General features: G+C 47.9%; 2 protein-coding genes across 7 annotated transcripts in view; one reads left to right on the forward strand and one right to left on the reverse strand.

The window, feature by feature from the left end:
- Positions 1-3,944, reverse strand: part of TDRD9 (tudor domain containing 9) — a 129,994-nt gene extending 126,050 nt beyond the window's left edge. For 3 of the 5 annotated variants that reach the window (XM_055288002.2, XM_055288003.2, XM_063643826.1), the window contains exon 1: positions 3,652-3,944. In XM_055288002.2, coding sequence (XP_055143977.1) covers positions 3,652-3,860 — 209 coding nt within the window. In that variant the 5' untranslated portion in view covers positions 3,861-3,944. The remainder of the gene's footprint in view (positions 1-3,651) is intronic. The other 2 variants (XM_055288001.2, XM_063643825.1) reach the window with 2 other exon arrangements.
- Positions 3,945-4,231: 287 nt separating this feature from the next.
- Positions 4,232-18,171, forward strand: ATP5MJ (ATP synthase membrane subunit j). 2 transcript variants are annotated; one of them, XM_063643908.1, is made up of 4 exons: positions 4,232-4,253; positions 15,535-15,658; positions 16,716-16,739; positions 17,993-18,171. In XM_063643908.1, the coding sequence occupies exons 2-4, from the start codon at positions 15,535-15,537 to the stop codon at positions 18,019-18,021; spliced, it is 177 nt and encodes a 58-aa protein (XP_063499978.1). In that variant the 5' UTR covers positions 4,232-4,253; the 3' UTR covers positions 18,022-18,171. The 2 variants fall into 2 exon arrangements, with proteins under 2 accessions (XP_063499978.1, XP_063499977.1); XM_063643907.1 differs by lacking the exon at positions 4,232-4,253 and adding an exon at positions 10,765-10,860.
- Positions 18,172-20,553: the final 2,382 nt, after the last annotated feature.

The following is a 20,553-nucleotide window of genomic DNA, read 5'->3' on the forward strand; positions in this document are numbered from 1 at the left end:
CTATGTCAAAAGTTCTCTCACTAATGTCAATGCCTCACTCAACACTCTCCTTCACTGGGAAAAATAACATTCAACAAGTATCCAAGTATCCACTATGTGCCAGGCACCGTGCCAGGTTCACAGGTCGGCTCATCCCAATCCGAACCCAGCTCTGCCACCAGATTTGTACCCTAATGCAGTGCTGCCTCAACAAATCGCCCAAACATAGCAGTTTCAAACAAGGCAAATTTATTACAAGTCCAGGTGAACTCAACTGGATCCCCTGCTTAGGGTTTCCTAAAGCTAAATCAAGGTGTTAGCAGAGTTGCCTTCCCTACTGGCAGTGCATTCAGGTTGTTGGCCAAAACCAGACCCTTGCGATTCTAGGATCAGGCCCTTGCGAACTCAGTCCCTTGCGATTGGAGGACTGAGGTACCCATCTCCTTACCTGCTGTCAAGTGGGATCCAGTCTTTGCTCCTAGCTGCCCATATTCCAGTCTCATGCTTTCCATGTGGCCCCTCCAAGCAATGACATTTCAAATCTCTCATTTCAAATTTATCTGACTCCAGCCTGAGAAAGTTCTCTGCTTTTAAGGGCTCATGTGATCAGACTGGGCCCACTCAGACAGTCTAGCTAATCTTCCTGTCCTATCATCTGTAACCTTAATTACAGCTGCGAAATCTCTTCCACCATGTAACATTACAGGTTCCAGTGAACATCTTTGGGGGAGTCATTCTTCCCATCACCACCATTTGCTACAGGAAGTTAGGCAAGTCACTTTACCACCAAAACCTATTGCTTCATCTACAAAATCATGAAATAATCAGTTGATGATAAAGCCATCAACCTCAAAGTGTTGTTGTGCGGATTCAATAATACAGCTATATTTAGCTGAGTGCCTGCTACATGCTGGAAACTCTGGCATTGAATACATATGCACCTAGAGCCCAGGAAGCTACTTCCAGAAGAATTTCATCAAAACTAGCACTACTCATAGACCAACATTGCCTGTCACTGGTTAAATACAGAAGTTAAAATGTTTACATCAATTTCACAAAGTAATTTTACATATGTTGATTTTTTTTTTTTTTTTTTTTTGAGACAGGGTCTCATTCTGTCACCCAGGCTGGAGTGCAGTGGCACGATCTCAGCTTACTGCAACCTCTGACTCAGGGACTCAAGCAATTCTCCCACCTCAGCCTCCTGAGTAGCTGGGGCTGCAGGCACAAACCACCATGCTCAGCAAATTTTTGTATTTTTTTGGTAGAGACAGGGTGTCAACATGTTGGCCAGGCTGGGCTTGGAAATCCTGACCTCAAATGATCTGCCCACCTTGGACTCCCAAAGTGCTGGGATTACAGGCATGAGCCACCATGCCCAGACTGAATGTAATAATTTTTTAAATGGGATTAGTATGTTGTCTTTTTTCATTTCATTGCTCTGAAAATTCATTTTTATTGATTTTATAAAAGTCTCAATCCATGAAGGACTAGAAATCTTAAAAACTTGTCCTTAGTGCTTAAAATGGCACTTTATAGTTTCTGACAAGGTCAATAATAATTTACTTCCAATACCACAATGAGTTAATAGCAATGCTGTTCACACTGTTAAGACTAAGGAGTAAGTGATGGACCATTAAGTAGGGGAGGCCGCCCACAGGATCATTTACCAGAGTTAGCTCAAGGAAATAAAATGTGCAAACATACAAACAGCAACTCCAAAGTTGCACAAGGGGTCTCTCGGTCCCCTCTATGCCTCTAAGAACCAAATTTACCAAAGATCCCAAGGGTGTACTTGAAAGAACTCTACAAAGGCTTGAAGCAACCCACGAAAGCTTGACCCAGAGTCTGGGCCTATCCATCAAATAAGACAAGACTAACAAACAAGAGTAACTTTAAAAAAGAAAAATAAAGCCAGGCACAGTGGCTCACACCTGGAATCCCAGCACTTTGGGAGGCCGACATGGGCGGACCACAGGGTCAGGAGTTCGAGACCGACCTGGCCAACAAGGTGAAATGCTGTCTCTACTAAAAATACAAAATAAGCTGGGCATCGTGGCACACGCCAGTAATCCCAGCTGCTCGGGAGGCTGAGGCAGGAGAATCGCTTGAACCCAGGAGGCGGAGGTCTGCAGTGAGCCAAGATTTCACCACTGCGCTCCAGCCTGGGCAACAAGAGCGAAACTTTGTCTCAAAAAAAAAAAGAAAAAGAGAAACAAAACCACCTTCTCAACTGTAAAGGGTGGTGGACTTGAGGACTGAGCAAGAGTGACGGAGATACTCCAAGCTGGAAGTACTTCTCCCAGGGCCTTTTTAAAGAGCAAGAAGAGGGAGCAGGTGTTTCTACTCACCAAATCTAGGTCTTTCCTCTAAAAACAGAGGATATCCTCTTGCTTTTTATTTCTACCAAAATCAAGTGAACAGAGTAACTGATGGTAGCTACTTAAATAGTGAGACGAGGAGGCAGTTTGTGAAACTTAACAAAGATTCAACATTTGCACTCCTTGGTATTTACCCAATGAGTTGAAAACTTATGTCCACACAAAAACCTTGCCAAAACTTGGAAGCAGACCAGGTGCAGTGGCTCATGCCTGTAATCCCAGCACTTTGGGAGGCTGAGGTGGGCAGATCACCTGAGGTCAGGAGTTCTAGACTAGCCTGGCCAACATGGCGAAACCCTGTCTCTATTAAAAATACAAAAATTAGCCAGGCGTGGTGGCGTATGCCTGTAGTCTCAGCTACTCGGGAGGCTGAGGCAGGAGAATCGCTTGAACCTAGGAGGCGGAGTTTGCAGTGAGGCGAGATGGCGCCACTTGACTCCAGCCTGAGTGACAAAGTGAGACTCCATCTCGGGGGGTGGGGGGGGAACTTGGAAGCAACCAAGCTCTCCTTCAGTAGGTGAATGGACAAAAACTGTGGTACATCCAGACGGTGGAATATTAATCAGTGCTAAAAGAAAAGAAGCTATCAAATCATGGAAAGGCATGGAGGAACCCCAAATGCATAATAATACTTTAAGTGACAGAAACCCATCCAAAAGGCTACACATACTGTGTGATTCCAACTAGATGACAGTATGGAAAAGCAAAATTATGGAAACAGTAAAAAATCAGTGGTTTCCACGTGGTGTAGGGCAAGGGAGGCAGGAGCAGGTGGGGCCGAGAAGATCTGTAGGGCAGTGAACTCTGTAATGCGTGACGTTAGGCGTTTGTCCAAACCCACAGAACGTCCAGTACGAGGCGTGAACCCTCCTGTAACGATGGAATGCGGGTGACGAAGACGCAGCGATGCGGGTTCGCCGGCTGTCACACATACCCACACTTTACGCAGATGCTCTCAGGGGAAACTCTGGGAGGGAAGGGGCCTATAGGACCTCTGCCCTCCGCTCCATTATCCTGAAAAACCTAAGAGTGCCTCAAAAACTAGTCTGTTAAACATTAAGAACTGGGAAAAAAAAAAAAAAAAAAAAAAACCTCTAGCTCAGCTTCCTTGCAGTCACCGCTCCGGGCCGCGCGTCGGGTTGTGTAGTGACCACTCGCCCTGGACGGTCAGGGTTCCCTGGAGCGCCGCGAGAGGGCACCGACTCGCGAGACGGATCTGCATGGCCCGTGCCCTCGTCGCCAGGCCTCGCCCGGCCGCCCTCGAGCCGCCTCCGCCCCGCCCGCGTCCTACCTTTCGAACGCAGCGGCCGGCCGAGTTTGGGCCAGAGCCCGAGCCTGGGCCGCGGGACCCGCGCCGGGGGCCACGTCCTGGCGCTGCGCCTCCTCCCTGGCCGCCCCGGCCGGGAAGGCGGGCGGCGCGCCCAGCAGCTCCACATTGGTCACGGTCTTGCCGATAGTGAACCAGTCGTTGATCTGCTCGAGGGTGAGCTTCCGCAGCATGCTCAAGGCCCGGGCGTCGGCATCCCTCAACTGCCGGGTCTCCGCGGCGGGAACAGGCGACGGCGGAAACGCGCGCTGGAAGCCCCGCCCCCGCTCGAGGCCTTCCAATCAGAACGCGCCGCGCGCCATTGTGGGCGGGCTCCGGCCCGGCGCGTGCTGCCCGCGCTGCCTGGTCCTCGTGCTGCCGGCCCCGCCCCGCCGCGCTAGGCCTGCCGGGAGCCGCCGCCCCGAGCGAGCCCAGAGTGAGGCGTTTCAGGGTCTCAGGGGAAGCTTGAGCGCCGCAGCTGGCCCGGGAGTCTGTTTGACGGGAGTTCCGTGGCAACCCCTGCGTGTACAAGAAAATGGCCTCCGGTCACTCCCTGGCTTCCCTGTTTAGAGGCTGCTACCTCGGAGGTTTGTGCACTTCGAGCGGACCGGGACCCTACATACGTTTCTTGAGCACCTCAGGGTGAGGAGATGGAAGGCAAACCAGAGAGGGGATTTGCGTTCGTGGGTCAGACGTAGCAGGACATCCTTGCACCTAATATGGGGGGAGGGGGCAAGAAGAAGGTCAGGAAGGTCTTGGAGAAAATAACGCCAGGCGGACCCCTGCAGGATACGGGGGAATGCGCCAGACGGAGGACCACCCGGGATTACAGGGGAGGACGGGCGGCCCTGATGGCTGAGGTGAGGATCTGGGAGAAGTTCTTTGGAGTCGGATCATAACTGAATTCATCTTCCTTCCTAAACCTGTGTCTCAGGTGGCGGTGTCAGACTCACAGCTGGACGCAAACAGGTGCAGACAGGAGGTCCATGTGATCGCATGGACAAAAGATACAGGCTGAGGTGGTCCTGGCCCAGCTCTAGAAGAGTGAGGGTGGAGAACAGAGCCCTAGCAAACTCCCCAAAAGAAGGAGCAGCGGGAAGAAATCCAGCAAAGGATGCACAGGAAGGCAGCCACATGCGCAAGGGAAGGGAGGGTCAGAAGAGAGACATGGCCACCTGCCAGGGGTGTGTCCCCCTCATTGCCCAGGGCAGGATCTGTCTGGCCCATGTGGGCTCTCAGGAAAGAGCCATGTGAACAAATATAGAGACGGTATCGAGAGCATGGCTCTAATCAGCAGTGTAAAGCCCAAGCAGTGGCAAATAAGAGGGCGGTTTGAAAACAGTGTAGACAGAAATCAGCCAGGTAGGTTGAGCTATTGGTGTCTCAAAAATTGAACCCATAATCATACTAAGCCAGGAGTTCTGGCTCCAAATCCTGGCCTAATGAGCTCTGGACCTCATATTAGGACTTTGCCAAATATGACAGCTTCCAAAAAGTACCTCAACACACTTTGCCAGGAAGAAATAACTTGCTTTTCTTTTTTCTTTTGAGGCAGGGTCTCCTGTCGCCCAGGCTGGAAGTGCAGTGCTGCAATCAGGGCTCACTGCAGCCTCAACTTCGGGGGCTCAGGTGATGCTCCCACCACAACCTCCTGCATAGCTGGGACTACAGGCTCACGCCACCACCACAGCGGCTAATTTTTTATATTTTTAGTAGAGACGGGTTTCGCTGTGTTGCCCAGGCCAGTCTCAAACTCCTGGGCTCAAGCAATCTGCTTGGGAGCCCTTGGCCTTCCAAAGTGCTGAGACGACAGGCATGAACCATCATGCCCAGCCATGTTTTTCAAAAAATAAGAAAAAAGGTAATCATAAAGTAATTGAGACTCATGGTATGTCATTCAGCATTGATTGGAAAATATTGTAACTTCACACTGTACGTGGAGGCTAGGACATAATTCAAAATTTTACAAAATATATTGAAACCACTTGAAGCAACTACAGAACTCACTGACACTTGTTTTGTTTTGTTTTTTGTTGTTGTTTTGACACGGAGTCTTGCTCTGTCACCAGGCTGGAGTGCAGTGGCACAATAGCTCACTGCAACATCTGCCTCCCAGGTTCAAGCAATTCTGCCTCATCCTCCCAAGTAGCTGGGACTACAAGTGTGCTCCACCACACCTGGCTAATTTTTTGTATTTTAGTAAAGACGGGGTTTCACCATGTTAGCTAGGATGGTCTCAGTCTCCTGACCTCATGATCCGCCCGCTTCGGCCTCCCAAAATGCTGGGATCATAGGCATGAGCCACTGCGCCTGGCCTGTTTTTCTAGGATGTTGCTGTTCCCGTGTGCTGTCATCCTTTGTTGATGTCACAATGAATATGATTTTAAGTGGAAGATGCTTTTCAGAAACATTTTCTGGGGGGCATTTTCTATATTCTTTGATCTTTTGGGGCTAGTAGCTAATCCTTCTGAGTTTTGATTTTTTTTTTTTTTTAACTGCAATCTAAAGATACTCTCTTGATGCTTCTTTGAAAATTTGCCAATTTGGAAAGTTGCCATAGTGTTTCCTGACCAAACGCTAGTTAACATTCTGAGTCATCACAGACTGAATGGCTTTGAGCACCCTTCGTTTGAGTCAGTAGTTCTCAGTGCTCCCTACTCACTTGGTCAAGTTCACCTTGCATTGCTGTCCAAAGATCGGAGTTAAAAGAAACAGCTTGGGCTGGGCGCGGTGGCTCACGACTGTAATTCCAGCACTTTGGGAGGCTGAGGCGGGCAGATCACAAGGTCAGGAGTTCAAGACCAGCCTGACCAACATGATGAAACCCCATCTCTACTAAAAATACAAAAATTAGCTGGGTGTAGTGGCATGCACCTGTAATCTCAGCTACTCAGGAGGCTGAGGCAGGAGAATCGCTCGAACCCAGGAGGTGCAGGTTGCAGTGAGCCGAGATCGCACTGCTGCACTCCAGCCTGGGCAGCAGAGCAAGACTCTGTCTCAAAAAGGAAAAAAGAAACAGCTTGACATCAGGTAGGTCTTCATGGACTTGTCACATCTAGGCTAGAACACATGGGAAGGCCACTGAATCCCTAGTGAGCCCTGGTATTTTGGGAAGGTTTTGCATATTTGCATTCACTGAGCATTTGGTGCATTTGAGCATCCACCAAAAAGGGGAAAGTAACAGCTGAGAGCAGTTACAAATGGTGTTGGTGCCATTAAGCAGCACTCTCCTTAAAGCAGAGGAAGCTGTGCTCGAAGTATCTTGCTGTCTTCTCCAGCCTTCCTACCACAAGATGCAGCATTCTGCACTTTGAATTAATCTGCTGGAGTGGCCCTTTCCTTAAACATTTGGGTTTTTTTGGCCGGGTGCGGTGGCTTATGCCTGTAATCCCAGCACTTTGGGAGGCCAAGGCAGGCGGATCACGAGGTCAGGAGATCGACACCATCTTGGCTAACACGGTGAAAACCCGTCTCTACTAAAAATACAAAAAATTAGCCGGGCGTGGTGGCGGGTGCCTGTAGTCCCAGCTACTTGGGAGGCTGAGGCAGGAGAATGGCGTGAACCCAGGAGGCGGAGCTTGCAGTGAGGCGAGATCATGCCACTGTGCTCCAGCGTGGGCAACAGAGCAAGACTCCATCTCAAAAAAAAAAAAAAAAACATTTGGGTTTTGTTTTTTTTTTTAAGATGTGCGTTTCTTAGGGTGTTTTGGATTTGAAACTAAAGACATTAAAACTCTCTTGGTCTGAGCACAGTGGCTTACACTTGTAATCCCGACACTTTGAGAGGCCAAGGTGGGAGGATCACTTGAGGCCAGCAGTTCAAGACCAGCCTGGGCAACGTAGCAAAGTCTGTATTGATCTCAAGTCTAGTTGGAAGTTCAGAAGCTCTGTCTTGAAACAGCTCTCCATGATGTTCTTCCTTAAGTTTTTCCTAAATGCTTGTTCTTGTCCTTAGCAGTGTTATAAGTCATTATAAATCTAAAACTCTAAAACATTTTTACTATAGGACAGTGGTTCTCAAACCTGGTCTGGTCTCAGAACCCCTTTACACTCTTAGAAGTTGCTGAGGACCCTAAAGAGATTTTGTTTATGTGGGTTATGTCTATCAGGGATCACAACTGAGAAATGTTTTTACTTATTTTAAAATAATAAACCCGTTTGATGTTAAAGAGTGTATTTTTGTAAAACGTTACTATATTTTCCAAAAAACATTGTGTGTGTGTGTATGAGAGGAATAACACTTTTACGTTTTCGAAGATTGCGCCACTGCACTCCAGCCTGGGCGACACAGCAAGACTCCATCTCGAAAAAGAAAAAAAAACGATTTTAACTGGATCCTGAGCCTTTTTATTATTTTATCTTGACACGTCTGAGCTCATTTTCCTTGTGCCTGCATAATGAACATTTATTTTACTGTGGATCTGCTGTTGATTATTTCAGTCCTAGCTGCACCATTTTATAAACCCCCCACCATTTCACAGACCCTGGTCAGAGTGAAACATTCCATGGGGGCTCTGGCCATAAGAAACATCCTGCCCAACCGCCTGACTGCAGGAACATCCTTATCACATCCTGCCAGGCAGCAAGCCATGCTGCCCAGACCCATCCAGCCCAGACCTATAATTACCCCAGCCTGGAAGCGGCAGTGAGCTCGGGCACTAAGCTGGTTACCCCCTCCACAGGTTTTTGCTGGCAATACACCTGTGTTGCTGTTGAAGCCACCATCTCTCTCCCCTCTCCCCCCCTCCGTGTGTGTGTGTGTCTGTCTGTCTGTCTTGTCTGTCTGTCTTTAACCCTTGCCTTGCCTTCAAAACCTAGTAATTTCCTCTTTTTTTTTCTTTAAAGATGGCATCTTAATACATTGGCCAGGCTGGTCTCAAAATCCTGGGCTCAAGCAATCCTCCCAAAGTGCTGGGATTACAAGCATGAGCCACCATGCCTAGCATGATTTCCTCTTAGTTTATCCTTAGCTGTCTTTATTTGACCTTCTTTTCTGAATGCCAATTTCCCTGTTTATAGAATTCCTTGTATATAGAATTCTTGATTGGCGGTTATTTTCTTTGAGATTTTATCTTTTCTATGGCTTTATTGTGAGATTTCAAGGTATTGATTTATTTTTATTTATCTGCCTGCTTGGTTTCTGTAAGGCTTTTTGTTTGTTTTTTGTAGTTTTTTTTGTTTTTTGTTTGTTTGTTTGTTTGTTTTTGAGACGGAGTCTTGCTCTGTTTCCCTGGCTGGAGTGCAGTGGTGCCATCTCTGCTCACTGCAAGCTCCACCTCCCGGGCTCACGCCGTTCTCTCGCTCAGCCTCCAGAGTAGCTGGGACTACAGGCACCTGCCACCACGCCCCGCTAATTTTTTGTATTTTTAGTAGAGACGGGGTTTCACCGTGTTGGCCAGGGTGATGTCATGATCCGCCTGCCTCGGCCTCCTAAAGTGCTGGGATTACAGGCATGAGCCACCGTGCCTGGCCTCTGTAAGGCTTTTTGAATCTTTGGCATGATTTTTTTCTCATCACTGTTGGAAAATTCTCAGCCATTAGCTCTTAAATATTTCTGCCTCACCTCTTTCATTTCCTTCTAAGATACCAATTACCCATATGATGGCCTTTCCTGCTGTATCCTCTTATTTTCTGAATGGCTTCTTCTATCTTGCAGTTTATTCTTTAACTGTCTAATCTGCCAAATCCATCCAATTTTTTTTGTTTTGTTTGAGACAAAGTCTCGCTCTGTCGCCCAAGCTGGAATACAGTGGCGCCATCTCAGCTCACTGCAACCTCCACCCCAGGGTTCAAGCGATTCTCCTGCCTCAGCCTCCCAAGTACCTGGGATTACAGGTGCGCACCACCACCACACCCACCTAATTTTTGTATTAGTAGAGAAGGGGTTTCACCATGTTAGCCAGGCTGGTCTCAAACTCCTGAACTCAAGCAGTTTGCCTGCTTTGGCCTCCCAAAGTGCTAAGATTACAGATTACAGGCCTCCCAAAGTGCTGAGCCACTGCGCCCAGCCTCCATCCAATTTTTATTTGGCTTTTTTTTTTTTTTGAGACAGCGTTTCACTCTTGTCACCCAGGCTGGAGTGCAATGGCGAGATCTCGGCTCACTGCAACCTCTGCCCCCCGGGGTCAAGTGATTCTCCTGCCCCAGTTTCGATTACAGGCGCCCGCCACCAAGCCCGGCTAATTTTTATATTTTTAGTAGAGATGGGGTTTTGCCGTGTTGGCCAGGCTGGTCTTGAACTCCTGACCTCAAGTGATCCGCTCGCTAAATTGTTTTCTTTATGATTTCTAGTTCTCTACAGGAAAATATTTCTGAAAAAAAAATATATATATATTATATATATTTTAAGACTGTTAAGTCCAGTGTCTGGAGCCCCTGTGGAAGTTTTATATTACCTGCTGAGAAGAATATGCACAGAATACAGACATAAAAATTTGCAAAGCAGGCCGGGCGCGGTGGCTCAGGCCTGTAATCCCAGCACTTTGGGAGGCTGAGGCAGGTGGATCACTGAGGTGAGGAGTTCAAGACCAGCCTGGCCAACATGGTGAAACCCCATCTCTGCTAAAAATACAAAAACTAGCTGGGCGTGGTGACCGGCGCCTGTAATCCCAGCTATTCAGGAAGCTGAGGCACGAGAATCGCTCGAACCCGGGAGGCAGAGGTTGCAGTGAGCCGAGATCACGCCACTGCACTGCAGCCTGGGCGACAAAGTGAGACTCTGTCTCAAAATACATATATTTTATACATGCAGAGCCAAATAACAATACAAAGGGACAAGACACCACTGAAATGGGAGACTTGACTTAGTCTTTAACATAACAGTAAATAGGGTCCCTTTTCTTAGGTTAACCAACCCTCCCGGTATGGCTAGAACTTTCCTAGTTTCAGCGTTGAAGGTCCCGCGTCCCAGGAAACCCATCAGTCGTGGGAAGATGTGGAGGGTTAGCCAGCCCACAGTGACACACGCGGGCACACCCCTAGGGCACCCTCTCCCCGCCCCTTCTTGCCTGTGACATCAGGCGGCCGCCGGGGGCGCTGTGGTGCGCAGGAGCCGCTGGAGAGGCGCGCTGGCCTTGCGGCTTCTCTGCTGTTTCCGCCTTCCCGGCAGCCCCTGCGCGCGCCTGCGCACTCGGTGACCTTTCTGAGTTGGCTGCGGGTTTGTGGTGCGCTCTGAGCCGTCTGTCCTGCGCCAAGGTGAGTGCGGGGACCTGGACCTGGCCCCCGAGGTGCGAGACGGCGGTGGCGGGAGGGCGAGAAGCCGCCTTGGCCCCAGCAGACCTTGGGGTCCCACCCCTCCGCCGGCTCGCGCCTGCTTTTCCGCCCGGCCTTCCCTTCTATAAAGGGAGGTAGGCCAGGGTCGGTTGCCAGAGGGAAGCATCGCCTAGGCCTGCGCCGCGTTTCCCTCCTTGGCCTTAACGCGCTCAGTGCACCTGAATTCTCCCACGCTTTTGACAGGGAGCGTACCTTGGCCTTGAGAGGTTCAGCTGCCTAACCCGGAGGCTACGCAGAGTTAGAGAAGCCAGAGTCCAAGAACTCTGACTCCACATCCAGTCCCTTCTCTCCTTTATAACTCAAGTTTCCTTGCACCACACTTGCCCTCCACGTTATGCTGTACATGACAACTTGGGTGAGGCAACAGGGAAACTGAAAAGAGATCATACGGTGGTGATTGAAATTGTATGGAACTCGCGGGTCAGACATTTCCCATTTCCAGTGTCAGGTAATAGTTTGCCCTTAATGTAATGTGCCAAAACTTTGCAGACTTAAGTGGATACGGTAGACACACGTTTGGCCTATGAATAGGATGGATTTTTAAAGGTTTGGTGCTGTAAAACTGACACAGCTAGGAAATGTGCCTGGGCAGAATGGACTCAAGAAAGGGGCCAGCCTGGCGCGGTGGTTCACGCCTGTAATCCCAGCCCTTTGGGAGGCCGAGGCGGGCGGATCACGAGGTCAAGAGATCGAGACCATCCTGGCCAACATGGTGAAACCCCGTCTCTACTAAGAATACAAAAATTAGCTGGGCGTGGTGGCGGGCGTCTGTAGTCCCAGCTACTCGGGAGGCTGAGGCAGGAGAATCGCTTGCACCCGGGAAGCGGAGGTTGCAGTGAGCCAAGATCACGTCATTGCACTCCAGCCTGATGACCTAGTGAAACTCCGTCTTAAAAAAAGAAGTATGGGCCCTCGTTTTATTGTATGTTGGCAACATGTAGCTGGGTGCGGTGGCTCACGCCTGTAATCCCAGCACTTTGGGAGGCCGAGGCGGGAGGATCACAAGGTCAGGAGATCGAGACCATCCTGACTAACACAGTGAAACCACGTCTCTACTAAAAATACAAAAAATTAGCCGGGCGTGGTGGCGGGCGCCTGTAGTCCCAGCTACTTGGGAGGCTGAGGCAGGAGAATGGTGTGAACCCGGGAGGCGGAGCTTGCAGTGAGCCGAGATCGCGCCACTGCACTCCAGCCTGGGTGACAGAGCGAGACTCTGTCTCAAAGAAAAAAAGAAACCTCTGAAACAACAGCTAAAGGGACTTGCCCACAGTTGAGAGCTGACCAGGCAGAGCTGGTGTTGGAGCCCAGGATTCCCAGGCTTCCAAACCCATCGGTCCTGTAGAATGCTTCCTTCCCAGTCGTTGCTGAGAGATAAGGGATTCACTCCACGCCTCTGAACTCTTGTAGTCTGGGGCTTCCAGAAACCTCCTCTGGGTCTTGTTTGGATCATCTGTGACATATTCCCAAAGCAGGGCTGTTAGTTTCTTGGAACCTCACACTCTGTCAGAGCATTCGAGTAGTTTGAGGACAGGAAATTTGAGGGTGGACTATCTGCAAGGTGTTCCAGGAGAAGGACACAGTAGCATCCTGCAAGGTCACACCTCAGGCCAGACTTCACGAACATCCTTGCCTAAATAAGTCCTCTCATAGGGAAGAGCAGGAAAGCAGGTGTTGGAGGCAGGTTCTCGTCATCGGGAGCATGACATACAGATTTGGTGTGAGTGCAGTCCTGCTAACCTGCTGCGGGATCTTGGGCAGCTTTCTCCAAGTACCCACTTTATAGAAGTGGGAAGCCGTGTAGGAAGTAAGTACGAAAAGCACTTTTAAAATGCTGTTAAAGGGCTAGAGACAGAACTAACCACAATCAGGGCAGTCCCTGCTGTGGCTCTGGCCTGGCCTCCCCATTCTTGCCTGATTCAAGATACTAACTTAGTTCTGGTTCGGTGCCCTGTTGGTGCTCCTATGTCCAGTAGTTTAGCTCCCACGGTGGGGGAGGAATCAAAGGGGCTCTGCAGCCCCCACCAGCTGCCCTCAAATCCCATCCAGGCCAGTTCCAGATTCTAAACTGAATTTTCTTCATATGGTCAAAACAGGAAACAAACAAAAAAAAAAACCCTAAAGGAAAAAAAAAAAAAAAAGTTGGCCGGGCGCGGTGGCTCACGCCTGTAATCCCAGCTCTCAGGGAGGCAAGAGGCGGGAGGATAGCTTGAGCCCAGGAGTTCGAGACCTGCCTGGGCAATATAGCGAGACCCCGTTCTCCCGAAAAAGAAAAAAAAAACAAAAAAAAAAACAAAAGACAAAAAAAAAAATGTTGTTAAATTTAGAGAACAGTTTTAGAATAAAAGCTAAATTCTATGCTAGCCTCCAAGGCCCTTAAATGACATGGCCCATCTTCCTTCCCATAGTCCAGCCATGGCATTTTATGTAACAAGCATTTAATATACAGTACCAGACACTCAACACTTGACATAGAGTTACTCTATGTTATTCTCCATAACAACCCCTTGAGGTGGATCCTGTCTTTATCCCTGTTTTACAGATGAGAAAACTTAAGCGATTTAAGTTAGCTAGTAAACGACAGCCAGGATTTGAATCTGGCACTGTGGGCTCCGTATTCCTTCCAGCTCTCCAAGTTCATTCTGACCTCGGAGTCTCTGCCAATGCCAAGGATTCCTCTCCCGGATATCCGGACCCTTTATTGTTTCTCAGCTCCTAAAACAATGTCTGGCATCTAGTACATGATCAGTGCACATTTGCCAAGTGAATAAATGACCACACGATCCGGGTTTCAGTGATTTGAGGGCCGCCATTTGACCTTGGACTAGGTTGGGCTTGTGAGGGATTTCGTGCTGTAAAGCTGACACACAGAGCTGTGAAGTGTGGGAACGGGAGCACACTGCCGAGCAGTCGGATTCTGTGGATCCTGAGTAGTGATGTGAAAGGAGCAGTGAGTGGAGGGGAGGGAGCGTGGGGTGGAGGCAGCTCTACAGGCTGCAGCCAACACGCAGTTCTTTCTTTCTTTCTTTTTTTTTTTTTTTTTTTTTTTGAGACAGAGTCTCACTTTGTCACCCAGGCTGCAGTGCAGTGGTGTGATCACGGCTTACTGATCTTCAACCACCCAAGCTCAAGCAGTCTTCCCACCTCAGTCTTCCAATAGCTGTGACTAACATAAAAAATTAGCTAGACAAGCACCACCACACCTGGTTAATTTTTTACTTTTTGTAGAGACGGGGTCTCCCTATGTTACCCAAATTAGTCTCAAGCTCCTGGACTCAAGTGACCCTCCCACATCGGCCTTCCAAAGCGCTGGGATTACAGGCATGAGCCACCACACCCAGCCAAAGCAGTTTCCAAGTGAAACGAGAAGTGCTTAGATCTAGTCATTCCTGACAGCTATTCGACTGTAGTTTAATGGACCACTTCAGATGTTAAAAAGCATATTAAAATGAAAATGAGGACATCTAATTTGGGTTCTATAGTAGACAGTAAATTGTAAAAGTAATAAAAAGCATTATTTCGAGACCTGCACATACAAGCAAACTGTAAGTTCGGAATTTAATGGCTTTTCCCAATCAAATACAGTAATTCATTAAGTAACTACCTTTATTGATTAAATAAGTTCTATCATAATTGGCAGTTCTTATGAAGTGACCTGGTTTTATGTCATCTGTTTTGTATTTAGCAGTAGACTTCAAGATGCAGATACACCTGATCAGACTGTACGGAGCCTGGCATTAGTTTCACAGGGAAATCACCATGCCCTGGCCATATTCTTTTTCAGCTTTGAATGCGACATTCATAACATGAAGATGAGAAGATACTAATTTTTCGATTTAGACATTAGAATCATGTGCAGTTCGGGGCATGGCATCAGGGTGGGAGAGGTGCTGGATGAGCTCTGTGATGTAAGGAAGGAGAAGTGGCTAGGATGGCCAAAGGTGGGAGGAGGGGGCCCTGGGGATGGGTTGAGTTGGAAGAGCTGTGGAAAGCATGAGTCCCAGGCCAGGCCCTGTGGCTCACACCATAATCCTAGCACTTTGGGAGGCCAAGGTGGGCAGATCACTTGAGGTCAGGAGTTTGAGACCAGCCTGGCCAACGTGGTGAAACCCCACCTCTACTTTAAAAAAAAAAAAAAAAAAAATGGCCGGGCACAGTGGCTCACACCTATAATCTCAGCACTTTGGGAGGCCAAAGCAAGGCAGATCGCCTGCACTCAGGAGTTCCAGACCAGCGTGGCCAACATGGCGAAACCTTGTCTCTACTAAAAATACAAAAATTAGCCAGGTGTGGTGGCACGCATCTGTAGTCCCAGCTACTTGGGAGGCTGAGGCAGGAGAATCGCTTGAACCTGGGAGGCAGAGGTTGCAGTGAGCCAGGATTACACCATTGCACTACAGCCTGGGTGACAGAGTGAGACTCCACCTTAAAAAAAAAAAAAAAGGCGTGAATCCCATGTGAGTGCAGAACAGGTCTGACACAGGAAAGGCTCCCTAGCAGTCATGGGAAATAGGGTTGAACTTAACAAATTAAAATCTTTTACCAGTTAGGTTTAAAGCAATAATCATTCTAATTTTTAATCACTGTGTTCATTTTCAGATGCTTCAAAGTATTATTAAAAACGTATGGATCCCCATGAAGCCCTACTACACCCAAGTTTACCAGGAGATTTGGATAGGAATGGGGCTGATGGGCTTCATCGTTTATAAAATCCGGGCTGCTGGTATGTTTCCTTATGTTTGATTTTTTTGAGGTCAGGAAGAAAATTATTTTCAAAAAGAATCACAATTCACATGGTAAAGGAACTGTGGGTTTTAACTAGGTGTGAACGTTAGAGCTACCTACAGTCCTTCGTAAAAATACAGGGAGCACGTGTCAGCTGTAAGAGACATTTGGGAACAGTGGGGAATTTTTTTTTTTTTTTTTTTTTTTTTTGGAGACAGTCTCACTCTGACGCCCAGGCTGGAGTGCAAAGGCATGATCATGGTTCACTGCAGCCTCCACCTCCTAGGCTCAGGTGATTCTCCCACCTCAGCCTCCTAAGTAGCTAGGACCACAGGTGCCTGTCACTATGCCCAACACCACCACACCTGGCTAATTTTTTTTTTTTTTGTACTTTTTTTTTTTGTAGAGATGGGGTTTTGCCATGTTACCCAGGCTGGTCTTGAACTCCTGGGCACAAGCAGTTCTCCAGTCTTGGCTTCCCAAAGTGCTGGAATTACAAGCGTGAGCCACAACACCTGGCCCAATTGGGGAACTTTGAACAAGACTTTAATATCAGAATTGTGAGTTTTCTTAGGTGTGAAAGTGGTATTACATTCGTTTTAAGAGATGAAGGCTGAAATATTTAAGGTATGGTTTCATGGTATGTGGTATTTCATTGCACCTTTTCTAAACTGTTCTGAATATTTGAAATTTGTTTGTAAAAAAATTTAAAGGGGAGGAATAACCACTTGGTTCTCAGAGCAGAGCAGTGTGGCCCAATCACATGTTACTAAGCCATTGATTACAAAGAGGAAAGAGAAAACTTTATGCTGCAAGACTAGAGTTTAGGACATTGTAGAAGGTAAGGAGCCCTGCAAATCTGAAAGGGCTGTTAGCTGTTCATAGAACATCTTTGGTAGGAATTTTACCATTTCTTGGCTATAAGACAAATTTTCTGAAAGCTTCCTGAATTGCTTTACCTAAGCTACAATGCCTTCAGCTAAATGTTAATTTTGACAAAGGCATTTTTGTAAAGCATGGATGTGACTGCTTTTTTTTCCTTCCTTTTATTTTAGATAAGAGAAGTAAGGCTTTGAAAGGTAAGATTTTTGCTTCTGAAAATGGTTGGGAATGGAAAACAGCATCATGTCTTTTCAGGACAAAGTATATCATTGTTCTCAATTGAAATTGAAACACGGTTCAGTACATATGTAAGATGCAGTCGAAATGCTTCACAGCTTGAAGTTTGCTATGCCTGCTGGGAAAGAGAATTCTGAATTTCTGCTTTTTATAGTCAAGTGGATCAAGTAAAACTTCCCAGGAGTAATAGAGGAATGGATTAATTAGAGGTAGTCGATATCATCACCAACAGGGAAGCGCAAGTGAGCTATGCGAGCATGCTGTCCTAGAAGTTCCCTAATGATGTGGTTTTGTTTATTTTTTTTTTTGAGACAGTCTCGCTCTGTCGCCCAGGCTGGAGTGCAGTGGCGCGATCTCAGCTCACTGCAAGCTCCACCTCCCGGGTTCATGCCATTCTCCTGCCTCAGCTTCCCGAGTAGCTGGGACTACAGGCACCCGCCACCACGCCCGGCTAATTTTTTGTATTTTTAGTAGAGACAGGGTTTCACATAGCCAGGATGGTCTCGATCTCCCGACCTTGTGATCCACCCACCTCAGCCTACCCGTAATGATGTGTTTTTAATGGTTTTGTTTTGTTTTTGGGAGACAGAGTCTCGCTGTGTTGTCCAGGCTGGAGTGCAGTGGCACAATCTTGGCTCACTGCACCCTCCGCCTTCCAGGTTCAAGCAATTCTCCTGCCTCAGCCTCATGAGTAGCTGGGATTACAGGTGCCCGCCACCATACCCAGCTAATTTTTTGTATTTTTAGTAGAGATGGGGTTGGCCAGGCTGGTTTCAAACTCCTGACCTCAGGTGATCGACCCGCCTTGGCCTCCCAAAGTGTTGGGATTACAGGCGTGAGCCACTGCACCTGGCCTTTAATGTATTTTGAAAGAAAGAACCTTATAAATTTATGCCAGAGTGACAATGAAACTGTAGCCATTTGAATGTTACACAAACCCAGGACTGGCTACATGAGTTTGAGGAAGAGGTGTTTCCCTGCCCCTCTCTTCTTTGCGCTGTGAGTGACCACTGCCTGTCTGCTGTCATTACGTGAACCCTTAAGCACTCTGGGTGTTTCATATAGAAATAATCCTACTTTTCAATAGTATTGAAAGGTGTCATTTATCTTTTTGGACTGTTGATCAACTTCTTTTGATACTTGTTTAATAAATTACATCCAACTTGTTCCTTCCTTCTTAAATTGTATTTATTATATGCATCTCTTTCAAAAGCTTCGGCGCCTGCTCCTGGTCATCACTAACCAGATTTACTTGGAGTACGTGTGAAAGAAAACGTCAGTCTGCCTGTAAATTTAAGCAAGCCGTGTTAGATGGGGAGCGTGGAACGTCACTGTACACTTGTATAAGTACCGTTTACTTCATGGCATGAATAAATGGATCTGTGAGACGCACTGCTACCTGGTACTGCTTTCAATGTGTTCCCCCCTCAGCCCCCTCAGGTGTGTCAAATTATCTACATACTCTGAGTAGATAATTTGTCATGCAGCAGATGCAATCAATCTCACTGAGCCACCCATCATTGTGAAATAATTATCTCAGTTGTCACAGGAGTTGGTGATCAGGATCCAGGCACTCACTTGGATTCTACTGCTCAATAAACGTTTATTAAACTTGATCCTGCTACTTATCTTGTGACCTCTCTGAGCCTCTGTTTTCTTATTTGGAAAATGGAGATGTTAATTATGTAAGCTCCAACTTACGGTTATCATGAGGATAAATAAGAGAAAGATTTGAACTATGAAATCCCTTAGAAATAAGGTAGCATTCGATGACATAGTAGTTGAATTATAAGCTGTAGGAGAACATTGCATCAGGAAGTAATCACAAGGCAAAGTATATAATAAGCCAATTAAAAAATAAAGCCAATCGATTCTAGATAGGCTAGTATCAAATGCATACTGCATAATATTTATCTCCATCTAAGACGATTACCAAGATCCCTAAACTGTGCACTAAAAAGATGCTAAAGCAGCAAGCATGGGGGTAAAAGTGAGTCCAGTTTGAAATCTGGCACTCTGCAGGTGGGTAGGAGAGCAGCTGTGGAATGGGGGTGGTGGCTGCACCCTGGGTGTCCTGTCCTCTTGAGACCATCCTGTTTATCATCTGTGTCTCTGGCATTTAGCCTCATTAGTAAGACAACCAAAACCTGTCATGTCTTCCTCCAACAGCCTCAGGGTTGTTGGGCCGTGTGAGAAGTTTGCAGGAAAGCATTACACAGCATCAGTGGAAGTCAGCGTCAGGTCGTGTGAGATTCAGAGGGTTTGGTTCTGACACAGGAATCACATTTTTCCTGTGAACGCATTTTGTTCTCTTTTGCCTCCAGAAGATGAATCTGCTGTGGTACAGAAAGGCCCTACCTTTAAAATTATCCATCTGCCCAGCTGCTTAGGCTTGAGAGTGCATTAGAATCACCTGGAAGGCCCTAACAGCCAGCTGGGCCCCAGTGTTTCTGATTGCACTGCTGTAGGAAGGAGCCCGAGAACTTGTATGTCTAACAAGCATCCAGGACGTGCGGATGCCAGGACCTCAGTTGGAAAATTTCTAATGATACAAAGAACCCAGGCCTGCCCTACCACAGCCTTCACATCCACTGCATTGGCACCAGGCTCCAACCCTGTGTCACGCATCTTAGTGCATTTAGTCCACCTTAGAACCTGGTGAGGCATCAGTACAGGCCCTGACTTTCAGAACAGGAAACAGGCTGAGAGGCAGTAACACGCTGCAGATGTCGCAGTTAGCAAGCACGGGCTGGGACTTGAACCCCCCAGAACCTGAACTCTGGTCCAAAGGGAGGTGAGGACGGGTGGGAGCTGCCCTCCCCGCCCCCACCCCCCACCTCACCCCCAGAAGCAGAGATTGATGTGTCTTACCCGGGAGGGCTTCCCCACAAAGGCTGGGCCATTCCTCTTCTCCCTTTACTACTTAAGCCTTCCTTCGGCAAATTACCAGGGTAGGTTGGGCGCGGTGCCTCACGCCTGCACTTTGGGAGGCTGAGGCGGGCGGATCGCTTGAACCCAGGAGTTTGAGATCAGCCTGGACAACATGGTGAAACCCCATCTCTACAAAAAATACAAAAATGAGCCAGGCATAGTGACATGCGCCTGTAATCCCAGCTACTGGGGAGGCTGATGCTTGAGGATTGTTTGAGCTTAGGAGGTCAAGACTGCAGTGAGCCTAAATCACACCACTGCATTCCAGCATGGGCAACAGAGCGAGACCCTGTCTCAAAAAGAAAACAAAAAATAATTGTATTTGCTATCCCAGAACGCACTTACACACTGAATCCCTCGGGGTTTTGGAAACAACCAGGTCTTGTCCCGAAGGCAGCCTGTAGGTGGAGCCAGAGGATGTCACCTGGGCTTCCCCATGGGCGAAGAGCACGGGGCCAGGAGGATCTGTTTAAAGGAGCATTTGGAGGGCGGTGCCAATGGGTAAGAGGTATGCACAGAGAGCCACGGGAGTGGACAGGGCCAGCCAGTTCAGGAAGGAATCCCAGAGGCTTTTTGTCCCAAAGCCTAGGCATTCATGCTGCTCTGACTCAATGCAGTGCTCTTCCAAGTGCGCTACAGAGTAACGACAAAGGCTGGGAGGAGAGAAAGTGGCTCCCAAGCAGCTGAAGGTGTCATTTTAAACAATGTGCTCTTAAGTTAGCTTCAGATGAGCCTCTGGGAGAGGGCACGGTGTTTCTTCTTGATTGTCACTGTATCCCAGGGGTACACAGACCCCAACCAGAGGCTTTGGAGGGTGTGCTTCCTGCCCCCCTCAAGGGAGTT

This window comes from Symphalangus syndactylus, chromosome 8 (genome assembly GCF_028878055.3).
Source record: "Symphalangus syndactylus isolate Jambi chromosome 8, NHGRI_mSymSyn1-v2.1_pri, whole genome shotgun sequence".
Lineage (NCBI taxonomy): Eukaryota > Metazoa > Chordata > Mammalia > Primates > Hylobatidae > Symphalangus > Symphalangus syndactylus.